The sequence below is a fragment of the Glandiceps talaboti genome, chromosome 21 (genome assembly GCF_964340395.1).
Source record: "Glandiceps talaboti chromosome 21, keGlaTala1.1, whole genome shotgun sequence".
In the NCBI taxonomy this organism is placed as follows: Eukaryota; Metazoa; Hemichordata; class Enteropneusta; family Spengelidae; genus Glandiceps; species Glandiceps talaboti.
Genome location: NC_135569.1, coordinates 13,681,571 through 13,709,411, shown reverse-complemented (window position 1 = coordinate 13,709,411; position 27,841 = coordinate 13,681,571). Strand labels below are relative to the sequence as shown.

General features: G+C 36.1%; 1 protein-coding gene across 1 annotated transcript in view; it reads left to right on the top strand.

The window, feature by feature from the left end:
• LOC144451660 (kinesin-like protein KIF1A) overlaps nt 1-26,357 on the top strand; it is a 112,919-nt gene extending 86,562 nt beyond the window's left edge. The window contains exons 26-40 of the mRNA XM_078142554.1: nt 1,012-1,133; nt 1,874-1,968; nt 2,639-2,765; nt 3,549-3,700; nt 6,309-6,414; nt 6,890-7,004; nt 7,470-7,603; nt 9,589-9,650; nt 10,900-10,977; nt 14,503-14,648; nt 15,616-15,891; nt 18,023-18,306; nt 19,308-19,500; nt 20,583-20,701; nt 21,278-26,357. Coding sequence (XP_077998680.1) covers nt 1,012-1,133; nt 1,874-1,968; nt 2,639-2,765; nt 3,549-3,700; nt 6,309-6,414; nt 6,890-7,004; nt 7,470-7,603; nt 9,589-9,650; nt 10,900-10,977; nt 14,503-14,648; nt 15,616-15,891; nt 18,023-18,306; nt 19,308-19,500; nt 20,583-20,701; nt 21,278-21,320 — 2,052 coding nt within the window. The 3' untranslated portion in view covers nt 21,321-26,357. The remainder of the gene's footprint in view (nt 1-1,011; nt 1,134-1,873; nt 1,969-2,638; nt 2,766-3,548; nt 3,701-6,308; nt 6,415-6,889; nt 7,005-7,469; nt 7,604-9,588; nt 9,651-10,899; nt 10,978-14,502; nt 14,649-15,615; nt 15,892-18,022; nt 18,307-19,307; nt 19,501-20,582; nt 20,702-21,277) is intronic.
• The last annotated feature ends 1,484 nt before the right edge of the window (nt 26,358-27,841 follow it).

Sequence of the window (27,841 nt, the reverse complement as noted above, 5' to 3'; positions counted from 1 at the left end):
AGACATGTGTCTGGACCCCCCCCCCCCCCCCCCCCCCATGGAAAGATTTCAAATTTTTTGTGATGCACAATTTTAGAGCTTTTCGTATTTTCGAGGTATGGATACTGTAAAAATACTGACATAAACAATAAATATTATCTCATGTTTATACAAGTTAAGCATGATGGCGCTATTGCTTGCTCTATTGGAAAAAAAAGCATGCAATAAAAATGTAATCATTATTATCTATACATCATGACCCCAGTAAGAGTTATTTCTTTGCCCAGCATGTGGAGCAAAACACTTGAGATATTGGCACATTATTAGATGTTATTCCCCAATATTCTTTTTTTCGTTCAGCCGAAGAAAATACGAGTGACCTAAGGGGCCTTTGTCACTACAGGCCACTAGACGAGTGTGACACTAGAGTAGTGACAACCCTTAGGTCATGAGTATTTTCCGGCTGAATGAAGAAAAATGTTGTAGAATAACATAATTATACCATCACCAGTAATATCAAAGAAAAATCAGGGAAAGAAATGGCAATCTTGAACATTTTGACTCCTATTTCAAACACAGCTGCACCAGTGATGTAGACACAAGTTGTTGTGACATGGACTCTAAGACTGGTAATCAAGGCTTTACTAAGATAGACACAAACTAAAACTATTGTCACAACATGTTGATACAACAGTGATAAGCTATTGAATGGGTGTTGGTTTGATTATATTCTCAGTAGGGCAGCTCTCCGAAAGCTAGATCCATAAACGTGCAGTGTACTGTTTTGGGACTTCCAATGTTTACACTATCTCAACAACAGGGTGATTAGGTTCACACAAGATAAGAACCACTATCACCAACTTGTGTAATCTACCACATTGAACAACAATCGTTTGTGTCTATCTTTATAGTAAACCGAGATTTCAATTACCAGAATCATAAGTATTACTAAGTCAATAGAAACAACTTGTGTGTTGATACGTCATTTCAAAATTATTCAATACACTTGTCAATCTTTGGCCAACCATATAGATCACAGTGACAGTGACCAAGGCGTTTATTGACTACATCACCAACCAACCCATTGTGTTTGAAGTCTTTGGCCATTATCAAGCTCATCCGTTACATTTCCAGAGCCAACAAGAACCAACAAGGTGAGTAGAATCATCTCAACACAGCTGTTTATAGTGCTAATTTGAATTTCTTCAACGTGTTTGTTGGAATTTTGTATCTTTCATTGCTGTATCAGTATTTAATTGGAGGGTACTGTGGATGTTCCACCTGCCTTTTTGTTGTATTTACATGTAGTATGTTTTAATTTATTTTTGGGGAGGCTTTGTAATCCAAGTCACCTTTCCAATATTTTTATTGGACAAAAAAAGATTATTATTATTATTATTATAAAAGGGCCAATCAACAATAAGTAACAAACCTTCTTGTGGTATTATAGTAGCCATGATATGGATGAAGATTGGGTATTTATTTTGGATTTTGGATTTATAAAACAATTTCATCATGGCTATCTACATGAAAAATCAATGTGAAACAACATGTGCGCTGTGAAAGAATAGCAGTGCTCATGAGTGTACAATGTGATTGGGCAAAGGATCCTGCTGTGTTTATTGTGTCACTGTTATTGTTAGTTTAGAGTTGAAATATGTCTAACTGTACATCTCACGAGTGAAACACCAAGCCTACATCATTTTAGCTATACATGAATTTAAATCTTTTGTACAACAGGCAATTTTTAGAACTTTTATTTTAAGCTTTCAACGAGCAACTTTCTTTTCAAGTATATTTGATTGCTAGGAAATATCACTGGTATAATCATTGCTGATGTCAATTTATCAACTTTCAGTTATGAGTTTTATTTTATTTTTCTATTTTCTTGTAGGATTCTACCTTTCCAGAAAAGACATTTCCCAATGACCTTGCCACTGGCTAGACCAGGTAAAGATAATCAATTCCTTCTTTGCACCTTAGATGTCTGTAATTCTGTCATGTAGCAGGCACATAGCAGTCAACATAGCAGTCACATAGCAGTCAACATAGCAATCACATAGCAGTCAACATAGCAGTCACATAGCAGTCAACATAGCAATCACATAGCAGTCAACATAGCAGTCAACATAGCAGTCACATAGCAGTCAACATAGCAATCACCTAGCAGTCACATAGCAGTCAACATAGCAATCACCTAGCAGTCACATAGCAGTCAACATAGCAGTCCACATAGCAGTCACATAGCAGTCACCTAGCAGTCACATAGCAGTCCACAGACAGACAGACAGATACATACATACATACATACATACATACATACATACATACATACACACATACATACATACATACATACATACATACATACATACATAGATTGATAGACTGAGAAACAGGTAGACAATCAGATAGACAAACTGAGTGGAAAATATGTAGGTAACTATGAGAACAGACAGACAGACAGACAGACAGCCAGCCACAGACAGACAAACAAATAGACAAATAAAGGGGATAGAGGAGAGTAGAGGGTAAAGAGTCAATCTTTAAGTGGTATTCACTTGAAATTCATGTTTTGACAATGTATGCATGCTATTAAAATATCTGTCTGATGTTTGTCTTGGTGATGTGATTTTAACGGTGTGTCACATGGCGACAGTTTGTCGATCTATTGCAGTACCGTCACCAAAGATGGGTTTGGTAACATGTCCCAGTACCAGTCATCTACACAGCAAATTTGATCTACTGGTATGGTTTGAAATCTGTGAACTGGCACCCAATGGAGAGTAAGTAGCTATTCCATTTATTGTTGGTATTCCCACTTGTTTTATACTGTAAATAACTCTTCCATTTATTGCTAGTATTCCCTCTGTTTATTTGTAATATTCCCCATTATTTGTTTGTGTTCAGCCAATGAAAATGCAGTTACCTAAGGGGTCTTCTGAGAGCTAAAATGAGACGTGACAAAACCCTTAGGTCACAAGTATTTTCTGGCTGAAAAATATTTGAGAATAATATAATTATACCTGCATGGACAAAGCTTAGTTTTAGAATTTAAAAAAAAAAGGGGGGGGGGGGGGGGTGGAAATGGAGTAAAATCAGAAGACTTATTTCCATTGTGGTCCAATAAAAAAATTGTTTCTGGTCAGCGCACACATCCCCACGTCTGTCTTTTTTTTCATGTTTGTCCAGCCCATGCACTCTGCATATCCAGGGAGACACACAAAAATAACCCTCCTCGGTCTACTTCAGTGAAGACAACTGCAGAGCCAATCATGAACAAGCAAATGAGAACTGCCCCCACATATACACACTTGCTCTAAAGTATAAATAAAACAAACAGTAACTGCCATAAATAGTATATTACGTGACAGGTTTGTTGAGAGAGAAAAAAAAAGCATGTCGTCGCACCATTTTAGACAAACTGTCCTGACCAGAAACAATTCTTTTTTTTTCTTGGCCTTATAACCGTACAGACAAATAGATATACTGTGAAAAAGTAACAGCAATTTAATATCAGTATATCAGTCTTTCTCACAAAGATCTCTTGTACACATTTGTACTACTAGGTATGTACCTGTAGCTGTCGATCACAGTGATGAAATGCCATGTGGTGGTATCTTCCTGCTACACCAGGGTATACAACGACGTCTTGCTGTCACTGTCATTCATGAATCATCGCAAGATTTGAACTGGAAGGAAGTCAAAGAAATTGTAGTCGGTAAGTCTTGGTTACTACAGCGGCAAATCAACTATCGGCAAACTAACACACAAATTAACGCTTCTGTTGCAAAAGTGGACTTGAAAGAGTAAATTACATTAACAGTAACATGATGGCTCAATAGCAATTCTCAAGCAGCAACAAGTTAAACCTCATGTCTAAAATTAAAACTGCTGACATCAGACCGTGGAAAACGGAAACTGTTTCAAAGAGGTAAAGTAAACAACTGAATTGTATTAATAACACTTGGCACAGCATCGGAAGTACAGAGTTTACATTCCAACAGTTGATAAGAACAGTTTTATGGCCACTTTACATAATAGTTCACGTTCACAAACAAATTTCCAGTTCCCCTGGCATTTCATGTATGCATAAAGATTCCATAAAACTGTTCTTATCAAACCATGGTGTGTAATACAAGTCACTGCTGTACCAACATGCTATGCCAAGTGTTATTAATCCAAGTCCTGTGTTTACTTTCCCTGTTTGTAACATGTCCTGTTTCATTTTCATAGACTTTTAAAACCTTCCAGTATACATTTTTTTAAGGACTTCAAGTACCTACACTGTCGTGATTACAGGGTGATTATGTCTGCACAACCAAGGCACCGCTATCATCCACTTGTGTAATCTAACACATGCCTCATAACCACTTTTAGTTTGTGTCTTATCTAATTTGCCGATAGTAAGTTTGCCATGGTAGTAGTAATCAAAAGTCAAACTCATGGCTTCACTCATTGACATTTGAAAGCCCATTTCAAATTAGGATTAGAATCTAGGTATTAAAACTGATAGTTTGGCAGAGCTATAAAAAAAAGTTGGTCCACAACAAAAGAATAATCCTATAAAATTCTTACGACTCTATTGATAAGATTACAGTCATGCGAGAACCTGGGATTGAAGTATTGGCCTTTAATCCAAATACAGTTTCAAATTACTTGATCTTAAAAAAAAATAAAAATACTTTCAATGGATTCTGTTTCATACCCCTAAATGCAAACTTTCTTGAAATATCACCAAATTGAGAAATGGAAGAATTTTTGCTATATTAGTAATTGCATGGCACTAAAATACATTTAAAAGTGTCGATAAAAGCATTTTACTCGCTACATACTGGCTTTATATTCACAACTACAAACATGTTTAGTGTTTTTGCTAAGGTTGGGGAACCCCAGTAATAGAAATCGTATATCTGATAAAACTGGTATAATTTCCATCCATTATTTACACCATAATTTTAGTAGGAAACCCTGGTAAAATGACAGGGGAACTCTGGTAGATTTCAAGTTACCAACTTACTACCCTTAACAAAAACACTGCATATATTACTACATACTGATTTGAAATTGATTGTATTGTCTGAAACAATTATAAATTTTGGCCAATTTAGTTAGGTGGGGGAGGGGGGGGGGGGGGGGGGCTAAGTAAATGAATTTAATTTTTTTATCCTACTGAACTTTTGTTATTGCCCTTTTATCTCTTAAAGAACTGTAATTCAACAAGTAACATATTATTTCTCATTTCAAGAACTCTGCAGTCAGAATCCCAAACTACAATGCAGATGTGAACTATGTAAGAAAAATGATTGAATCTCACTATTTTATCTCATGCTTTAAAAAAAAAGCTTGCAAAATTGTAAATGTGTATTTGTGTAACACTCACCATTGATACTTGCTTTAAAAAAAAAGCTCAAGAGTTGCTTTCTGATTTGGCAAGCTTCAAGGTAGCTAGTTAGTTCAGTGCTAACACATATGCTAGCAGTAAGTTACACGTTAGCTCAATATGTTAGCACTTGGAAGGGTTAATACCTGCACCAGCCCTATGTTAAAGGGAAATGCGCCACTCCAGGAACTACAGACATTTTCATTAATACACCTGGTAGTGGAGAGTCATTTCATGATTTTTCATCACGTACAATTACTTGCTTCTCTGAAATCACAAGTAATTATAGATGATGTAACATTGTAAAATGATTCTTCAGAACCCATAGTTTATGAAAATGTCTTGTATTTTGTGGAGTGGCGTTCCTCTTTAACACCAAGCTATCTCAGTGCTACCACCAACCTGCCAAACAACTCACTGTGTGTTAACAACTAGAATGGCTAATACGTGCACCATCTGGGTGTTAACACCACGCTTGCGTACACCTGGTGAATGGCAAATCAGAAAGGGACTCTTGAACTCGCTATTCTGCATATACCTTGTTATCAGAAGTGGTTATTCACATTCCTGCCGTCAGGGCACCACACGACAAACTCTATTTTGTGATTTGAGATATACCACTAGGTCTGTGATGTCAGACACATCGCCTACATGCTGTGAATGTATTTATTGGGCACTTACAAAATTCAGCGGAGAGGCCATTGTATTTGGCAGAGTTTTGTAATTTGTGAAAACGAAATGATGTGAATTTGCTTCTATGGTTATTCATAATTTACTTGTGAAAGTGATGGCTTTTTCATGCAGATTTATTTTGGCACAAAATTTGTCTCGGATAAATAAGCTCACATATTTGTGTAGTGCTATTCATATGTTCACAGTGTGTTATAGATGACTTCAATACTTTGTTATAAAAGTGCAGTAATGTAAATTTTATATTGACTTTTAGGTCGTATACGTACCACCGTGGAAGTAAGTGAACCTGACAGTGAACTGTCCGTGTTATCACTCAATTTACTACCTGCAAGATTTACACCACAGTTGGGGGATGACAGGTAAGAGTAGTCAATCATTCGATCGATTGATCGATCAATTGATTGATTGATTCGATCGATCGATTTATTTGATGAATTAGCAAATTTCAAACATATGATATCATGCCCTTGTTTAAGCTCTTGGATTTCATAAATTAATTGATTAATTAATCAAGCAAGCAATCAAGCAATTGCTCGAATTAAGCTTCTGTGTTTGGTACCGTCAGATTTAAACAAGTGAATTGTTTCAGCTACAATTTTTCTATTGATTTCCCTTGGTCTAACAGACTACCACCCTTATGAATTTATTAGCCTAGATAAGATGTTCAGTATAATGTTTATGTTCTAGACAAGTCTGCTACTAGTTCAAGTTCTGTGGTACAAATTTATTTAAAAAGTAATTTTCTGATTTTCCGTTTCTCACTCCCAAGAATTTAGAGTGAAATGTACATTCTTTGTCTCTGTTTCTAAATAATTGATGTGTTACTTTTACTAGGACCATCTTCCGTTTTGAAGCTGCATGGGACAGTTCCTTACACAACTCTGTACTTCTGAACAGAGTGACTCCATATGCAGAGACTGTATACTTAACATTGTCAGCATACCTTGAAGTAAGTTAAGTACTAGTCAGAGACAAAGTAGATTGGATAGGGAGGGAGGGAGTGACAGACAGACAGACAGGCAGGCAGACAGACATGAGACAGAGACACAGACACAGACAGAGAAAGAGAGACAGACAGACAGACAGACTTGAGAGACACAGACAGACAGACAGACAGACAGACAGAATGTGTGACGGACTTGAAAGTGACAGACAGAGACTTGAGACTGATGAGAGACACACAGGTAAACAGACAGACAGACAGACTTGAGAGACACAGACAGACAGACAGACAGACAGAATGACTGACATATTGTTAAACACAGAAGAATAACAGACACCTAAATATTAGATGGGTTTGACATAACACTGATATACAGACGAGTATTAAAAAACAGTGGAGGCAAACGTTAAAATAGACTATCAAGACCATGGCATACGATATATAACCATCATTGTTCTATCTTCATTACAGCTTGAGAGTTGTGGCCAGTCAGCATGTGTTACTAAGGACCTATGTCTACAGATACATGAAAGAGACGCCAAGATAGCAGCACCAAGATCTCTACGTAGTCTCTTTGGTAGTGGCTACTATAAAGCCAGTGACAGGTATACCTTAGGCTTCTCTAGCCACCGACAATCCTAGCACACCTGGCGTCATGTCTTATCGTTATCATGTACACAGTCAATCGTAGATTTCAACCAGGAACCCTTCGTGTTATGTTTTAGTATCTATATACACTCAACCATGGATAATACTAAATGATCATACCTGTTCCTGGTTTCAAGATGCATCAGGCACCATGTGTTTGTAGGGGGGAGGGGGTCAGAACACATATACTCATGCAGGGGGAGGGGGCATGCACACACTCCTAATGTGTGTTAGTGGGGGTTTCTGTCAGTATGCAACTCATGCAATATACACCTTGCATCTCCCCACAATATACCATTTGTATGTAAGGGGGGGGGGGGTTATTGCTCATGCTCGTGGAGTCATGATGGGTGAATGGTTAGCGTGACCGACTTTGAATCTAGGTTCGAGCCCTGTCGCTGCCTACTGTTTGTTTCGGAGTGGCTAAAGTCTAAAAGTGGCTAAAATGGATTGTATGCTCCTCGGGGAAGACTAAAGGGCTGTTGTGTCGTTCTGATCCGAGCCAGGGGTAATAATTGTAAAGTGCTTTGTGCACGGTGTGGGAAAGCGCTATATAAGAACCCAACATTATTATTATTATGCCCGGGAATATTTATCTGATCGTTCGTAACTTTCTGTAGTAAAACGGTTTCCTTGATTGCAAACTAACACAAGTAAAGGTGAAAATGATATTTCAAATGTAATAAAGACAAACTGTAAGATAACGTTATAGTATGTATCCTTCCATCCATGCATCTTGGAACCAGAACATCAACTCTAAGCAGTGTTTGTCATTCACTCCATGGTGTGGTGAAGGGGTTCATCTTATTAACTGTAACGTCAACTGTGTTTACTTATTTGTATATACGCTGATTGCATTTCTAATATGATGGTATCTGTATGTATGTATGTATGTATGTATGTATGTATGTATGTATGTATGTCCATTGCATCACACGGTGTAGGTGGCACAAGTACATACATCCATTCTTCACTGGGTACATGTATGTTGCAGATAATTCACTGTTCATTCTAATATTAAAGACTTCGTCAGTAAAAAGTGTCATGTCATGTTATTCACAGAGAACACCTGGTCCATTTTTGTAAACACAAAGGTTAAAGCTCAAAGGTTGTCTTATAAACATGTCTAAATAAAAGTCTATTTGTTTCGTTGACCAACATGATCACTATGTAAGCTCTAACCAATCCCAAGTTTTGACTACCGTGTTGAATTTGACATATTTGCGAATTGCCACCAGGTCAGAGTTCACTTAATTAAAAAAAACGTCTGTTTTTGTAAATCATGTAAATTTCTGCTTGGAAACAAAGTTTGTTTGATTGGCCCTGGTTATTAACTAGATCTTTGTAATGTGAGAATCTGAGAGCCAAGGCGTACGTACATGAATCGGACAATTGTTAAAGACCCCCCACCCCCACCCCCTTTGGATTAGGATTAACATCTAGGTTTGAAAACCGTGAAAACACAATTAGGAGGGGTCCCCTCCAAGATCTGTTGACAGAGATATTTAAAAAATTAGTCCAGAACAAAAGAAGGATTCCAATTAATCCTTATTAAGATAACACTAATGCAATGACCCGGGATTGAAACATGGCCCTTTAAAGATATTTGTGATTATAGTAAAATTTTGACATCCCAATTCATTTAAAGGATGAATGAAACTTTACAAAAAAAAACATCATTCAACAAAAAATGCTCTAATTCTTGTACGACAGAACTTTGAAAAAACAATTTAAATACCTCTTTTGGCAACCACTCCCATAACTTGACATTGCATTGTGGGGAAATGGGTCAAAGGTCAACCTTACAATACTTATCATGTTAATTATTCATGTTTGTGTGCTGTACTAACCAAGCAAATTGACATTTAAAAAAAATAAGTCACCTAGGTAGTCAGAGGAAAAGTGTCATTTGCACGTTCTGTTATTTGGTTTTTCCTTCCAGCAACAGAGTGACCGGTGTCTATGAATTATCTCTGAGAAGATCATGTGAATCTTTAAGTCCAGGTGAGCTGTCTGTTTTGTTCTTTTATTATTTTTCATGTTTAATAAAGCTATTCAATAAACAGTGCCATCTAATGTTGTAGCCTATGACTGTAATAGCGCCCTCTAGTGTTGTAAGCTATGAACCATGTCAGCGCCCTCTAGTGTTACAACTGATTATCTGTTCCAGCGCCCTCTAGAGTTGCTTGGGGTCATGTAATTGAGTACAAAAGTCACCATTAATTAATCATTTCTAATCAAACACAGATTTGTTCTTTTCGTGTGTTTGTAAATTTTACCCAACAATTTCACTTTTTTGCAAAAGAAAAACAACAAATTTCATAAAATAGATTTATTTGTAAAGGTCCTATCAATACACCTTTGATTGAACAAAGCTTAATTTAAACTCATAATATGATGTACATTAAGTCCGCATTATAAATTTTGAATGTTTCAAATTTGGAAAGCATACTGGATGCCCCAGGCACATATATTTAGTGACTGACAACTTCTAAAAGTGATCAAAATGGAACTTAAAGTCACTGAGGAAATATATTGCCAGGCCTCCAAATCTTTCTCTAAAACAAATTCATCAAACTATATACCATTATAAGAATGTAATGCATAAGACCAAACCATTATACGAATGAGGGGTGCAAAGTTATCATTGTAGTAGTGTGTTTCCGATAATATGTGCCTATGTGTGTTGTATTTGTAATGTTCCAGTGTTTGTAGCTTCAGTGTCTGCACCACCGTTCATCCCTTCTCAGGCCTTCCATCAATCCATTCCACAGAAATATTCAATTTTTGACAAACCATACTCTTACCTATGTTGTTTTCCATTATTTTTCCATTTGTCACAACAACCTGTGTGAATGTTTGTTTGTTTATTCAATTATTTTGCCGTTTTTCTGTCAAATTATCGGTAATTTGATAGTAGCAATTTTATTATATTTACTGTTATAATTTATATGCAGATTTATATTTACAGCCAATTTTGAATACCCGAAACTGGGGGCTACCAATAAGTGGCTTACCTCAGTCTTACATAGCATTTTGCATGAACTTGTGACTGCAAATATTCTCTTTGGTTCAGTTCTCCTGGTTTCTCTTCTTTTGGTGTTTGGTACTTCTTTGCTCCACACTTATGTTTCAAACCAAACATTTTCTTTCTGTCTGCCGCTGCCGCTGCTGGACCCCCTTTTTTCTCAACCCTTCAAACTCTGGGATGACCTTGGCTTTGACCTTGACCTTGGCATTCACACACACATAGGCAAGTCCTATAGCTATTATGACATCCGGGAAATGCTTGATTCAGCTAACTCTAACAACTCACCAATAAAACACAGCGGTAAGAAAAACAATTCCACTCGAGAGTTTTACTTTACCATTTATTTCTGTTTTCGGTGTTATTTTCCCGCCAAGCCATTTGCATGAAACGTAGCTGTAGCACTGTGTAGTATAGTGTCGTATTATTAGTATATATATTTATATATAAAAATACACATAGGCACATACACCAACCCCCCCAACCCCCTCTCATAGTTCCTTTCAGAAATGTTGCTCCCTCCCCTTCTCTCTCATCTTTCTAAAGAGGTAGAAAGCATGATCACCACATGCGTAGATGATATCCGAGTGTTTTCAGATCACTTCCAGTTGTGCATGCCGTGGTCTTGTAAGATCGTCATACCAACATCTTCATGAACAGTTACTGATTATTTTTTTCACTTCCAAAGACGATATTCTCAATCTTTTTCTCTTTGTGAAAGTTGTTGTCATAAAGTGTCCTCGTGTATAGTTTTTGTCTCGTATCAAAAATCATGTCACATTTTCTTTCTTATTTTTTCAGAAATATTTCATGCTTTTTAGACAGTTCTTCAAACAGTGCCATTTTTTTTGAGAGTGAGAAATTACCATATCTCACAAATTTTACATTCACCTCTTTGAATATTAACCAAAACAGTCACTTTGTATATTTGATTGTGAAACTGAAAGAGGGTTGGTTTCAAAATTTGAAGTAACACTTTTTCAGAACACACTGACTGAAAAGTATAGAAAGTTTTGTAAATTTTTCTCCCACTATTTCTGTTTGCAAACAGTAGTTATTAATGTCAAATAAATATCCTGTCCACCTCAGTATGAAGAGACTGAATATTGTTTCTTTGTGCCGAAATAGCTTCACTTTAAAATCAAGTAAAAGAAATTAGGTTCTCTGAAATATATGAATCAAACATCTCAAATTCATCATGTCAGTTTGTTCTGTTTTTGTGGAGTAGAGTTGTTTGTTTTACTGTGGATCTCAACTACCAAATAAAACAAAGCTATAAAATGATAGCATGCAGTGATAGGACTCAAACCCATGTCATAAAAAAAATATGGTGGCAGTCGTGGTACATCAAAATAGTGTCCTTCATTACTGGGACAAGCCATTAAAGAAGCAAGTCCACTTGTTATCAAAGAGTACCAATATTTACACATGTGATGATGGGCTCTTACATAACACAAGTAAACAGTGTAGTTCACAGCGTAAGATCATTTCTAAGGAGTGGGTCAATTGAGGCAAACCTTATCTCCGTCTTATATCAGTTGTTATCAATTTATTAGGCTATTATAAGTAACACTACAAACAGCTTTAGAGATGCAAACAACTTTTATGACACCCGTTTTCGTCAGGCAAGCCCGCGGGTTTGTTGCACTTGGACCGTTAATGGCTTGTGAATGTCATGTTCCCCTGGTGGTTTATTATTTTGGGAGTTTATTCAACTTTTGAGGATTATTGGTAATGTCAGAAGACTCAGGATTATAATATGCATATGGCACATTTTTGTAGAGTAATATCTGAGGCAAAACTGTTAGAAGAACTGTCCAAAAGGCTATACTTACATACAAATGGAATGTATATTGTCTTATACTGATCTGAATTTTACAACTAGTAACACTGAAGTAAAGCACTTTCTCCCAGTGCTACACTCATTTATAGCATTCATATCAAGCTTAAATATACTATTTTAAATGGTGTATTTACAAGCCTAGCATGTGACCTTTCTAATGTGGTCAGTTAGCAAACGATACAGTATATGTTTACACTTGATATGGGTGCTATAAACAGTTGTGGTACATACAGAAAACACTTTACTTTAGTGTTATGGGTGGTAATGTAACTATTAGAGGAAAGATGAACGTTGTCAAATATTTTCTTATTGAAATTTCAAAATTGACGGTTATCGAAATCAAATGAGTGTACATCATTGAGATGTAAGTCTTAAGATATTTTGTGTTTTCAAATAAAAATTTAAGATGTTGGAATTATATGCCAAACCAACTGACTTTTTGGTAACAGTTTTAAATGTGTAATACAGCTGATTGCATTTAAACTGGCCGTATGTCAAATGCAAAGGCTGTGAGCATATTTGTACTTGCTTATTTGTACTAATCTTAGGTCATACCAAGATGAGTCCTCTAGCAAGGATCTCGGTAAACCTAGACTAGCAAGTGTCTCAGTAATCAAGACTAGATTATTTGAGATTCTGATGAGTGTAACTAGATAATACAGCAGTTTATCTTTATGAATGATATTACATTGCACTAGTCAGGATGTCAAATTAGTGAGGGAATAGTTTACCAGTCAAACATCAGGTTTTTGAGTGAATCATTTACCAGGCAAATGTCAGGTTTACAAGTGAATCATCTGCCAGGCAAATGTCAGGTTTATGGGTGAATCATTTACCAGACAAACGTCTGCTTTTCGAGCAAATCGTTTACCAGACACACATTCAACCAACCATGACTATGAACAATTGTAAGGTATTGCCCAGTTTACCATGTCATCAATATTATGTACAATTGAAAGGTAGTGCCCAGTTTACTTGTCATCAATACTATGTACAATTGTAAGGTATTGCCCAGTTTACCGTGTCATCAATACTATGAACAATTGTAAGGTATTGCCCAGTTTACCATGTCATCAATATTATGTACAATTGTAAGGTATTGCCCAGTTTACCATGTCATCAATACTATGTACAATTGTAAGGTATTGCCCAGTTTACCATGTCGTCAATACTATGTACAATTGTAAGGTATTGCCCAGTTTACCATGTCGTCAATACTATGTACAATTGTAAGGTATTGCCCAGTTTACCATGTCATCAATACTACATACAATTGTAAGGTATTGCCCAGTTTACCATGTCATCAATACTATGAACAATTGTAAGGTATTGCCCAGTTTACCATGTCATCAATACTATGTACAATTGTAAGGTATTGCCCAGTTTACTTGTCATCAATACTACATACAATTGTAAGGTATTGCCCAGTTTACCATGTCATCAATACTATGTACAATTGTAAGGTATTGCCCAGTTTACCATGTCTTCAATATTATGTACAATTGTAAGGTATTGCCCAGTTTACTTGTCATCAATACTACATACAATTGTAAGGTATTGCCCAGTTTACTTGTCATCAATACTACATACAATTGTAAGGTATTGCCCAGTTTACCATGTCTTCAATATTATGTACAATTGTAAGGTATTGCCCAGTTTACCGTGTCATCAATATTATGTACAATTGTAAGGTATTGCCCAGTTTACTTGTCATCAATACTACGTACAATTGTAAGGTATTGCCCAGTTTACCATGTCGTCAAATACCAAAAATTTAGTCACTAAAATCAAACCTGTGCTTGGCTTACATCTCCATGGTAACCACTCCTGATTTCCTAATCTATGTTGTAGAATAGTTATAAACTTTGAACACAGTCCGAAAATAAAAGTATTCCACTTTGTTTGTACTCTCCAAGTACAAGACAGTGGTTTGTTTTTCAGTGGCTGATTTTGACCATACATGTATTTGTCTATCTCGTCGGTAGGTACACAGCGGCGTCTGCGTAAGGTGATAGATACATCTGGCACGTACGTACGAGGTGAAGAGAATTTACAGGGTTGGAGACCACGTGGTGATTCATTGATTTTGGAACACCAATGGGAGTTAGAGAAACTAACACGATTGGAGGAGGTATGTCTCTATCAAGCTTTTCTGGAGACTGCACTGAAAGCTATAGTTAGCCAATCATATTGATCTGATGCACTTTACAGAAAGAACTGTAGGATTTAGTCAGATTTCAGTGTACCATACCCGGTATTGTGGTTACCAAAAAAACCCAAAAGATTCTATAGTTTGGCCACTAGGAGTGCTGTTCAGGGGCAGCTTTCGGACCAGAAATGATGAGTGTCATATGTTTTGTGAGGGGAGGACTCGATTAGTTGTGTAACAACTACTTCCACACCCTTTTCCCGAATAACACGTTTATGTATAATTATACATAAGGATATTTAGTTCTGTTCTGTATCACATTTTTTTTTTTTGTACGTGGGAATAAATTATTATTATTATTATTATTTTTATTATGGTCGTGATAGAGGGCACTTTTGTATGGGTTGTATGGGTGGGCACAAATAAAATATTTTTTTTATTTTGATGTCAGAGCTGAAACTTTGGGTCAGTTGGGTAATGAGAAACAGAAGGAAAAAATATAGGGTGACCCTAAGCCTGTCAAGATCGCTCACCATAGACTAATATTTGTAAGGCAAGGTCTTTGTAATGTACTGCAAAACTGGCAATGTAAATTTTAATAAGGCCAAAAAAAAATAATTGTTTCAGGTCAGCACACACATCACTTGGGTTTTTTTTTCGTGTTTGTCCAGCCCATGCAGTCTGCAGATGCAAGGGGAAACACAAATATAACCCTTCCTACTTCAGTGGACAACTGCAGAGCCAATCATGAACATGTACACACACTTGCTCTAAAAAAGTAAAATAAATAAAAAGAACTAACACTAACTGCCATAAATAGTAGATTGAGTGACTGGTTTGTTGAGAATGAAGAAGAAAAAATCGCATCATCGCACCACATGAGACAGAATGACCTAACCAGAAATCTCTCTTTTTTTTTTGCCTAAATGTGATATTTTTACTTGGTCAGGTTGAGAAATCACGTCATCTGCTTCTACTAAAAGACAAACTGTGCCAAGAGAAAGACAACCTGCCAACTGATGATAGTGGTATTGACATGAGTGGTGCTGCTGGAACACCGGGAACACCCGACAACAGAACGATGGAACCACCGACACCGGAAGAGAAAGTCCATGATGGGTTTGAGAAGACGGACGATAACGAGACCAAGGAAAAGGAACTGATTACTAGATGTCTGAAACTAATGATGCAGGGAAGAAACACAAGTCAACCTCCTGAACTTAAGGTATTAATCAAGACACAAAACAACGCAACTATAACTTTATTTCTAATATGGTAGTATGGATATCAAATGGAATGTTTGCAAGTGTGCATGAATGCAATGAAGTTAAACAAGTTTTGAAGTATGAGTACTAATCCAAAGCTATGTAAAATACCTCAACCTGTATGTGTGTGTGTCTGTGTGTGTGTGTATGTATGTATGTATGTATGTATGTATGTATGTATGTATGTACATGTATGTGATGTATGTATGTCTGTATGTATGTATGTATGTATGTATGTATGTATGTCTGTCTGTATGTATGTATGTATGTATGTATGTATGTATGTATGTATGTATGTATGTGATGTATGTATGTATGTATGTATGTATGTATGTATGTATGTATGTATGTATGTATGCATGTATGTACATACTGCCATGTATGTAAAGTGCATAAAAAATTTTCTCTAACTTTTTTAACCATTGAATGACTTTGCTACTCAACATAAATAATATAAGATGTAGTACATACACAGAGTACTTGATTTGATATTGCTGTGTGTAGCTAATCACCTTAATATAAGTGCACAACACAAATTGAAAAGTACAGTCAAAGAGAAAAAGAGAAAAAATCATTACTCTGAAAAAAAAATAGTCTGTAGTCGTTACATACAAAATGGACGTCATTGGTACTTTAATATAAATTCCCTTCATTGTAATATGGCAAGGTTAAAGGTTAAAGGTTAAAGGTCAGCCATCAATTGACAAATAGAGAATCTCCTCACAATAACTAAGGGATGATCGCACAATGTTGCATAAGCTCAAAAAATGAACTTCGTTCGTTTAGGACCCCCACCCCCCACCTAAACTAACGTTCACACGTGTGACATCGACACATTTATATATGATGTAAAACACGATGATGAAAATTGTAGCGGTCACTCCACTGCAGTCGATGCAATGTAAAAGCATGATGGTAAATACATTCAAATACTACTGGAAACCCAGCACTGAAGTAAATTTTATTCAACTTATCAACATCTCGGTAGTGAATAAAGAACTTTTTGATCATTGAAAACATGAAGGTTTTCGAAAATTTTGTTAAAAGTACAAAAATGAAGTTGAGCAATCGCACTGACGCCAGAACCCCCAAAACAAACAACATTCATTTATTGAGCTTGTATGACATCATGTGATCCATCCCTAAAGGGTTAAAGGTCACATTTCTTCATTGACACTATCCTGGTTAAATAAACACTCCTGTCCATAGCAGAAAAGTTCAATGTAATAATTTAAATTTAGAAGTCATCTTTCTGCCCTGGTATAATTAATATATTCATGTTCACAAATGAAAGGTTAAAGGTCACCATTCTAAGTTGACTCCTCCATTGGTGAAAACATACACTTTAATGGTCACACACATGGGTACATTACATCACATCACACAAACTCATATAACATTCAGCATTATTAGCATGAAATTCAAACAGTTTCACCTCCATGGCATCATATTGACCCTTAGAGGAGAACAAAGTTGGGGTTGATTTTATCTCAGTTGCGTTACGTCCTTTCGGAACTCAGAAAAGTCATATTCACCAAAGCCTGCATCGTGCAACCTCTCTGCAATAGAATGGGGATTGACAAATCTGGCTTTACAGAAGACTGGCCTGACATACACCACTGGGTTGAGGCATCATGGGAAAATGAACAATGTTAGCAGCTTCACACCTAACGAAGCGAAGGCCACACAAAGCTGAGGTTAACTGTGAAAACAGAGAGAGAAGCTCCTAATATTGTTCATTACCCATAATTCCCCACACCAGTGTACAGCAGGTATCTCCGCCAAATTGACCAATTTTTATAGTAGAAAGGTCAGGGGTGGTGAAAATGACTCATGCATCAGGCTTAAGGAAATGCAACCAAGATAAATTCACTATCCCCTTTGTTCCCCTTTTCTACAACTAATTACTTTAAACTATTTTTTCACTAATTCCACTTCTCTCTCACTATCTCTCTATGTAACCCGCTATCTCTATCTCCCTTCCTACGATTTCCTGTATGTCTGCATGCTACTTCTCTACTCCAATGCTTTTTAAACCTCTTGGTGTGGTGGGTTTGTGTGCATGCTGTTTCTCTACTCAAATAATCTCAGATAACTGAAACGCCAATTGACGATGATCCATGTATGATAATACAGACTCCGGAAGAGTTTGAGTTGGAGATTCCCTCACGTCGACTACCATCTCCAAAGAATTCCCCTCTAGGAACTCCGGAACCCATAAGGAAGAGTGCCACACAGCCAGATTTGAGATGCCTGTCTCCGGTCCGAGATGTCTCTATGCCGATTGATGCAGAATTCACTGATGGGAGGAAGAAATTGGGTGATGGCAAGAAGTACTCCTTGTTTGTACCAGAAGTTGAAGAAGTCAGAGTCAGGTAGGGTGATATTAAAGATGGCCGAATGCTTAATGGACAGTTGTCTTGGTTACCCAGACTCACCACCCCCAGCAGAGAGTTTGGGACATTACAGTGTCGGTCATTGAAACAAGATGGCTGCATGGAGCGTTTGACCTCAACATGTAGTAACATCACACTGTAACCGTAGTAACTCTAGCTAAGAGTATTTTGGTTAAACTCCTGACAAAGATAATTTTCAAAAAGTTTATACCATGATTTTTGTTAAATTTGTATACAGAGTTGATGAAAATGAAAATTCAGAATCTTGTTAGTCCAAACAGTGACCTTCACACATCTTGATAGCTGCCATGTTTGTCCTTAAACAAATGACCTCTGCAATGCCCCAGACTCTCACTGAGACGTAAAGGGAGCCATCAGTGGTGAAGTTGGGAAATCAAGAGGAAATGCACTGTAGATTTAGAATGGAGTAACTATAGGAGAAGGATGTGTGTGTGTGTGTGTGTGTGTGTGTGTGTGTGTGTGTGTGTGTGTGTGTGTGTGTGGAAGTGGGGACGGGGGTGCGAGCCGTGTTGATGGGTATGTAGGTGCCAAAAAGGTTTGATACACATATGAAAAACTTTAGGGAAGACTGACAGCTAGACAAAAAGATATGTCAAACAGAAAAAGTCTGTAGTATGTAGGTCATGATTTTGCAATTGTTCAAAATGTACCATTACAAAGAAGTGACTTTATTTCACTGTGACAGCCATATTGTGAGAGAAGGAAGGGTATTTGGTACATAAACCTACCGGTATATGAGAGAAGGAAGGGTATTTGGTACATAAACCTACCGGTATATGATACCTGTAGACATGTAAGTGAAGACAAGATTACAAACAAACAAACAAACAAACAAACACATGAAACATGCTGAAAGGGACACAACATTAACAAATGAGTCGTTCACCTTTATCTTCTTCATACAAGTAAATATTGACTCTAATGTCTTCATGGTTCTTTTTTACCCCCATCCCGCCCAGTCCAATCGTTTCTAGGAAGGGCTACTTGAATTTCCTGGAGGAGAAGACGAGTGGTTGGCAGCGTAGATACGTGGTTGTACGACGTCCCTATGTGTACATCTATAACCACGAAAAGGATCCAGTAGAAAGAGGACTTATTAATCTGGCCACAGCTCAGATAGAATACAGTGAAGATGCACAGGCTATGTTAAAGGTATGTTGCAGAAGAAGGAGAATAGTAGACATTTGTACGATACATTCGATAATGGATGTTGTGATCATAGTTACTGAGTATCATTATTACCCCTGGCACAGAGCTATATCTGTACAAGGACATGATGTAGATTCCTCAACTCCCAGGAGAGCATACAATCCATTACAACCTCTGCTTACAAGTCATGTACTTCACATTTATGAAGTGCCTTTCACAGTGAATGCCATGATCGAAGCAAGTGTGCCCTCTAATGATAGCCAATTTTTGTTGTTGTGGGTCAAAATGATAAAAACTGGCATTTCTTGTGAGTCACCACATAGTAAGAATAAGGGGGAACACCAAATTTTGGTGCGTAACCTAGAAATTGTGTACGTCAATGTCACGTCAAAATGGCTTAGAGGACACACTGATCGTAGCACTGTACAATTACTACCCCCTGGCACAGACCTATATCGGCACAACAGTGTGATGTTGCTTCTCAACTCAGCAGGAGAGCATACAATCCATTGCAGCCTCTCTGTAATCACATAGTGATAAGCATTCACACAACAACCTCTATCCTACCTGGTCCCCAATTATACAGCTGGGCTAACTGGGGCACATGTTCAAATTGTACCCAAGGATTTTAGCATTTAAAAAAAAAGGCTATGCAAGGTGACCAGCAATTTTCAGATTCCAAAGTCAGCCACTCTAACCATTTCGACTATCATGACTTTAAAAGTGTCTCAGTTTTATATCATTCTATAACTTACAGTTGTACAATTTTTTTTTGATATTACGTTGAAGTCACTAATGAATGACATGTCCTCACCACAGTAATAGATTAGATTAGATATAACTGCACATAAAATTGTTAATTCTATTTGGGTATATAAGCGTAGTAAAGATATTTAAGAACACTACAATGAAATAGGCTAATGTTAGAAGTATGTAAGTAAAACAATTTTCTTGATGAAATATTTTTACAGCAGTTTAGTTGAGATAATATGATTTTTTGCACTTCATAGTACAGCTGAAATGAGGGGGGAAAATGTGTAAGACGTTAGGAATTTAATATTATTTTTGTACGTTTATATTTGTAGACACCAAACACCTTCTCTGTTTGTACCAAGTTCCGTGGCTTCCTCCTACAAACAAACAGTGACAAAGAAGTACATGATTGGCTGTATGCCTTCAATCCACTCCTAGCTGGATCTATAAGGTAAGACATGATTGGCTGTATGCCTTCAATCCACTCCTAGCTGGATCTATAAGGTAAGACATGATTGGCTGTATGCCTTCAATCCACTCCTAGCTGGATCTATAAGGTAAGACATGATTGGCTGTATGCCTTCAATCCACTCCTAGCTGGATCTATAAGGTAAGACATGATTGGCTGTATGCCTTCAATCCTTTCCTAGCTGGATCTATAAGGTAAGACATGATTGGCTGTAGCTGTATGCCTTCAATCCACTCCTAGCTCGATCTATAAGGTAAGACATGATTGGCTGTATGCCTTCAATCCACTCCTAGCTTGATCTATCAGGTAAGACATGATTGGCTGACTGAAATCAATTTGCATTAATTTAACAGTGATCTTCATTGGACATGGTTTTAACTTTTAGTAAAAGTGTACCATCCATTCTCAAGGCTGTACCTGAAATATTTTTGCAAACATAACGATTTGGACATCTCGTCTCGTCAAAGCTAACCTCAAATTTTGATTGTTCAAGTGCAAATATCCTCTTTCTGAAATCTGAGATGTTTATCCTAACATTATTTTCTGATTTCTTCACAGGTCAAAGCTGTCAAGGAGAAGGGCCACTCAAGTCCGAATTTAAAGCATGCATTGAAATCACAGACCCCCTAAGTTTGATGTGAATGAAAACAATGAACCCCCAAGCCCAACGCATACATGGACGGATTAATTAGTGGCTTCCCACACAGAGAACAAGGACAACGACTAAAAAAAACTTTGAAAAATCTTGAAATTTCTGTGTAGATAATATAATTAGGAATAAAAGAAATCAATGTCTCTACTTATTTACGATAATTGATATTTTGCTCTGTTCAAAACAGTTCTGAAATATAAAGTAGAAATTGAATGGAGTAGCAAAATGGCCGTGAACAAAGTTGAATGTCATTTAGTTTACTTTTCAAATTGTCGACAATTTGAATTTTGATTGACCTTGAATTTGATGTAGAATGTGTCATTGGAGGAAACAAATATCAAACAAACTGCCAGTAAATGCATAAAATGTCACATGACCCTCACTGCCTGTCTGCCATTGAGGTGTCGTATGCTTTCTGAGGAATTTAACTGCTTGCATGGAGGAGTGGGTCAACATTATTTACGAAGATCAAGAAATAAACTTCAAATATTTTGGCTAAAATCAGTTAAAAATACAAAATAAAGTCCTTTAAAATGAAAAGTAAGATAAACTTTGAAGAAAAGTTGCTAAAAAATGAAAATTTTGATGTTTGAATTTTTTGGCGGGAAAACTTGATAGTCGTAATCTTTGCACTGGAAAATGTGTCAGAAGTGTTCAGTGCTGTATCAACATGAAGCTCAAAAAAGAAATGTCAAAATGAAAAAAATCAGAACATTTTAGTGGATTTCAACAATTTGAAAACAATGCAATCTTCATATCATTAATTAAATTCAATTCAAAAATGTTTTGTCTGTTCTATGTTCGCTTGAAGTACGTAAAACCTTGCTTTTATGCAGCATGAATATGTAGATTTAGTCAATGTTCACTATAAACGTGCAATGCAAATATTTATTCTGCTATTATCCAATTATTTAACAGTATTATATCTATGTATAGCATCTAATTAACACATAGAATATATTATGGGATAAAATCTTAGGACCATACCATTATGTTGAAGGGGTGGTCAGAATGCCAAGGTAGAGTAGTAGGTTTGCAGAGGTCGGCAGATTGCTTATTTCGCAAATTATTTGAATTTGCATGATCAGGAATGTTTATGACACTGTAAAGAAGTGATTTTGACTTTGGAAAATGCAAACCAAGTGAAAAGAAGCAGTGCTAGTTATAACGCCCATGCACCGAATTGACAGAACACCGCCCTCACACAGTAATGTAAATTGTGAAAATTTCGTGTAGAAAAAACGTAATGAAACCACCCCAGTAATAACCCCATTGCTGTAATATATGCAGCAAATATATATGTATATATATATGACTTATAACATTACGAGAAGATTACTCCTAAATATAAATGTAGTAACGACGTAAACTATCACCTTTGAAAATATCACAGACATGCGTGTCGAATCAATACACTGTCTTTATGTATTTCTAGAACACAGTGTAGTTATGAAACTAAATAAATTACTAACATAGAACAGTACTCGCAAACCAAATAGTGCTGTAGTTGAATAATAAACATGACATATAGTCATTTACATATAAATTGATGTTTCGTAACTTTGATTTAGAAAATAATGACGAATTTGCTAGTTAAAGGGGAAAATGTGGACAAAAATTGTGTAAATTTTCATATCATTTTTGGCTTATAATATAATTTTGATTTTGAGTAGATCCTTTAAAACAATGTTTGGCATGGTGACAGCGCAATTTAGTATCTCAAAAGACTATAAGAATGCTGGTAATTGAATTTTTGGTATATACCTGAAATTCCATTTCATTTCTCGACCAGTTGCATTAATATGTTTTGCAGAGAATTCATCAATTTTCAATGAGGAGAACTGCATTTTCAAATTGGATACACAAACCCCAGAAATATGAAATTTATACAGTTTTTATCAGCATGCCCCCCTTTAATGCGACCTTACTCAAATCATATTTAGAGGTCTACTTGTACCATTGAGACATGTTTTGATGTGAAACATATTTACTTAAATCTAAACATTATCTTTCGCACAATTTACCCGTTTTTTGTTGTATCTTTCACTAAATATAATAATATTGCGCCTATATGCAAAGTGGAGTCGTATTTCGTCAAAAATATACTGTATAAACTTTCGGTGCTTATTTGTGATGTATCATTTCATATTTGTGAATTCCCGAGTGCAATGACTATTTCAGTGACGAAAAAAAAATGCTGGCATGATCAAGAAGTTTGCCAGAATGTTAAGAAACGTTAGCTTAGTATTGACTTTTGACTTGACTGTAAAATTTGCATATAATTGTGTATCACATCTTGCGCAAATTTCAGGTATAGTGATTGGTCGTTAGAGATTTGTTGATAGTAGTTTGGCCAATCAGAGGACAGTTTGTAAAGTGTGAGATATTGAAGTGTGCCCTGTTGGAAACATTCAGATTCTGAAGTTATGTTTAATATTGATAGTGTCAAATTTAGTTAGAAAGAATCTTATTGGTCGAATTTAGGTAGAAAGATTCTTATTGGCTAGTCAACAGATGGGTTATATGGAATTGTCCAATGGACTATTTTGTTGTAAATTTAGATGCCTAGAATGATTGTTACATTGAATTTGATTGGATAGCCAGAAGCTGAGCTGTGCAATGAGAAATGCCGATATACAGGTCTATGGTGTAGTGCTTATGAATACTTAATCACCAGATTGAAGTTTGTCTATTAAACTGTGATGCCATGATCAAAAAAATTCTATTCGAATGTCCCAAAAAAACGAAATCTTGGGGAAAAAATTATCACTCTACAAAGAGAGTAGATTTAGAAATACATGGACTTGGAAATCATAACATTTTAAAGCAACGTTCAAATTGTCTGCCAAACCTATAACATATTTTTTCAGTTATTGTTTTATAAAAAAAACACCCAAAGTTACACTGCTGCACCAGCTGAATTAAAGAAAAGTTAATTTACATGTATATTTGAGAAACATAGAATTTATTTGTCATGGCCCAACTGTAAGTACATCAGATCTGATTGGATATCATAAAAAAGTAGCAATCTGAAATTTTCTTTTTGTTATCCAATAACTGATATCACATTTTCAGTAGTCTATCACACTAGATTAGAGGTAACAGATACATAGTCACAAATTATGATCAAAATAACGACAACAGGGTCAACATTTTTGTCGCATTTTTATGTCAAAGTGTTGTCACCTTTATACATTTATTTATTGCGTCAATGTGTGTCGCCTGTATCAATTTGGAAGCCGAGTTTAATTTTCTATGCACGACAGGATTCTTTCGGTGACATTTTGTCGTCATTTTCTGTATATATTTCATGTTGTTTTGTATGAGAATTATTTGTTATAAATGTTTAAATGCATGTTTTATTGCACAGCAAGAGATTTGATTTGGTTTGATTTTGATTTGCTTTCTTGTTGGAGGAACTTTTTAGACAGATTGGCTCAGGTCCTTGTAGGAGTTATGATATGTGCTTATATTCTAGCTGCCATTTTTCTTTGAATATACCTTGACTTTGACCTTGACTTTCACATTTCTTCTATCTTGCAACTTTTATCCCCTACAAGTACCAGAAGTTTGTACGACAGCTAGAATTAATTTATTTTGCAAATTTTATTCTTGTAGCATAAAACATTTTGATACAAGTACATCTAGAGAAAGGATTTATGTGGTTTCTATCAAAAATGAAAGTGAGATTCGCCAAAAACTAACACGAAAACAAGAATTTATGATCAAAATATTTTTGGTGGGAAATGAAAAGTTGTTTAACACACATTTTAGGCAGGAAATGAAAAGTTGTCTCATTTTTGGCGGGAAATGAAAAGTGAAAGAATTTGTAATATTTTGAGCAAGAAATCTTTGGTAAGAAAATGGTTGTACTATACACAAATTTATTTTAAAGTACAAAATCCATTTTTATGAAGAAGAAATTTTGGCAGAAAGTATAAATGTATAGAATTCACAAATTTGTAACTTTAATTTCTGATGAGAGTGCCTGGTACTTTTTGGGGTGAAAAGTTGAAATACCTTGTGGAATGATAAAGAACAAGTTTGTTTTACAGTAGGTGTTCAACACAGTTGTAGTATCTAAAACCTCTGTAGAATGGAGCAGTCTTTGAAAAGAGATGGACCAACTTACAGCAAGTTTTTGGAACATTCATTTACCTGATATCACTTCTGAAATGTAGTTTGAAAAAGCCCTGACCAAAATTTTTTTTTGAAAGAATGCTTCCAAAAAAACAAAAACAATGTACGTCCTCCAATTGCTAATACAGACAGCCAGAAATAATCCTAGAATTAATTTGTCATCAAACGAAATAAGTGTACGGAATGACTGCACAGTAAAGCAACGTAAACTTCGTACTTGGATAGGTAGCCAAGTAGACATCATGATATCCAGGTATAAATATATATATATAAATAACTATACACAATATGCATGCCCTCAGTTTAATATGTACGGTATGGCTATGAGATCACGTACAATTGTTAGTAGTTTGTGCACAAAACTGAATAAACCTGATGTCTTTTAATCATTATACCAAAGAAATTGAATGTGAGAGAGACTTTTGTAGAGCAAATATCTTCGAATTTGCATAGTTCATTTCTGCTTCTTGCGTACCATAAACAAAGAGAAGGCAGACAAGTGCTGTGTTCGTTCTGTCGTAGACGACTTTCTTAGTTTAGTTTTTTCCTGGTGAACTCTACTAGAAATAATATGAATAATATATTCAATCACATGTAATCAAAAATATCTATCTGTAGTTTAGATGGAATTATGTTCTTGCTTTGGGTCTTCTGAGCAGCCAGCTAGCCGCTATTGTGGGCAGTAATCCTCATGTCTGAGTTTAGCGCCCCCAGTGGCCAATATTTGAGATGACTTTGTTTAGCTGTGCAAACTATGTAAATCGCATTATCTTGTAGTTATGCAGTATGCGAGTCTGATCTCTGTAAAGTTGTCTTGTGCATTGAATTGAAAGCAAAGGAATAAAACATGCATCATCAAATAAAGACGTGTTGAGTGATTTATTTTATTTTGAATGCTGTAAAAAACTATATCCAGATTTGCACCCATTGGATTCCATTCATGGGATCGACCAGCTGTGTTGGATTGCTAATGCAACTAAGACCTCATTTAATAGCCTGAAAATAATTTTGTATATATATAGCCATACAGTAATCTATATAATTCTACCTAATGGCAAGTAATTATATTATTGTCTATATTTATGTGTCTGTTGCCACCTATATGGCTGGTAATGTTGTGACTTTGTCCATGTGTTGTGTGTGTCTGTGCTACCACCTCTAAATGGCTGGTAATGTTGTAACTTTGTCCATGTGTGCATGTCTGTTACCACCTCTAAATGCCTGGTAATGTTATAACTTTGTCTTTCTGTGTGTGTGTCTGTTACCAATGCTAAATGCCTGGTAATGTTATAGCTTTGTCTTTCTGTGTGTGTGTCTGTCTGTTACCACCTCTAAATGCCTGGTAATGTTATAACTTTGTCTTTCCGTTTGAGTGTCTGTTACCACCTCTACATGACTGGTAATGTTATAGCTTTGTCTTTCTGTGTTTGTTTGTGTGTATGTAGACAAGATTTCCAAAATGTGCTGCATCACCAAAATGTCCTACCAGTGATTTATTTTGACTATGGAAAGAGTTTGTGAGGTTGAACAATGAATATTCATGACTCCTAAATCCTTTTTACCATCAATGAAATCATGAATATGGTCTTCCTCTGAAATCATGTAATGTAGGTAATGTGAAATCATGAAATTCTCTAGAACCCAAAGTGTATGAAAATGCCTTCATTTCCTGGAGTGGCATTCCCCTTTTAAAGAGTCCAATATGATAGCATATTGTCATTCTGGCAAACCAGAGCTGAAATTTCTTTGATGACACTGTGAAATACCTCTTAACAGTGGTGATGGACGGTGCCATAAAAGAGGCTATGGTTTACGACAACGCATACTATAGTGTATCATAATTTTTCAAGCATGACAGGCTGGTCATCAGTATACCAAATCTTGCATCAAACCCACAGACATATAAATGCAAAGGCTAACAAGATTCTGTTTTATTCAAATTACATTTATTCCATCTCCCATCAATACTCTATTCTTACATCGTTCAATTTATCTATACATAAAATGACTTCCATACTGTCTACATAATCATCCCCCATCTTCTTCAAACTATGGTTTGACCCTATTGTTATTTGTGGTCAATCCATTTACACCAGGGTGTCAAGGATATGTGACTGTTGTTGCACTTTACACTGGAACACAGAACTACAACAGTTCCTCCTGCAATTCTGTAAACTTTCACAACTCCATCCTCTACCTAAATGTTTTATGTTGATGTTGTAAAATTATGCACTGCAAATCTACATGTGTATTTCAGTCAAATTAACTTTGTCCTCTCATTAGTCATCTGCATTGTTCTCTATAATTGCTTAATAATATGACACTCAGAT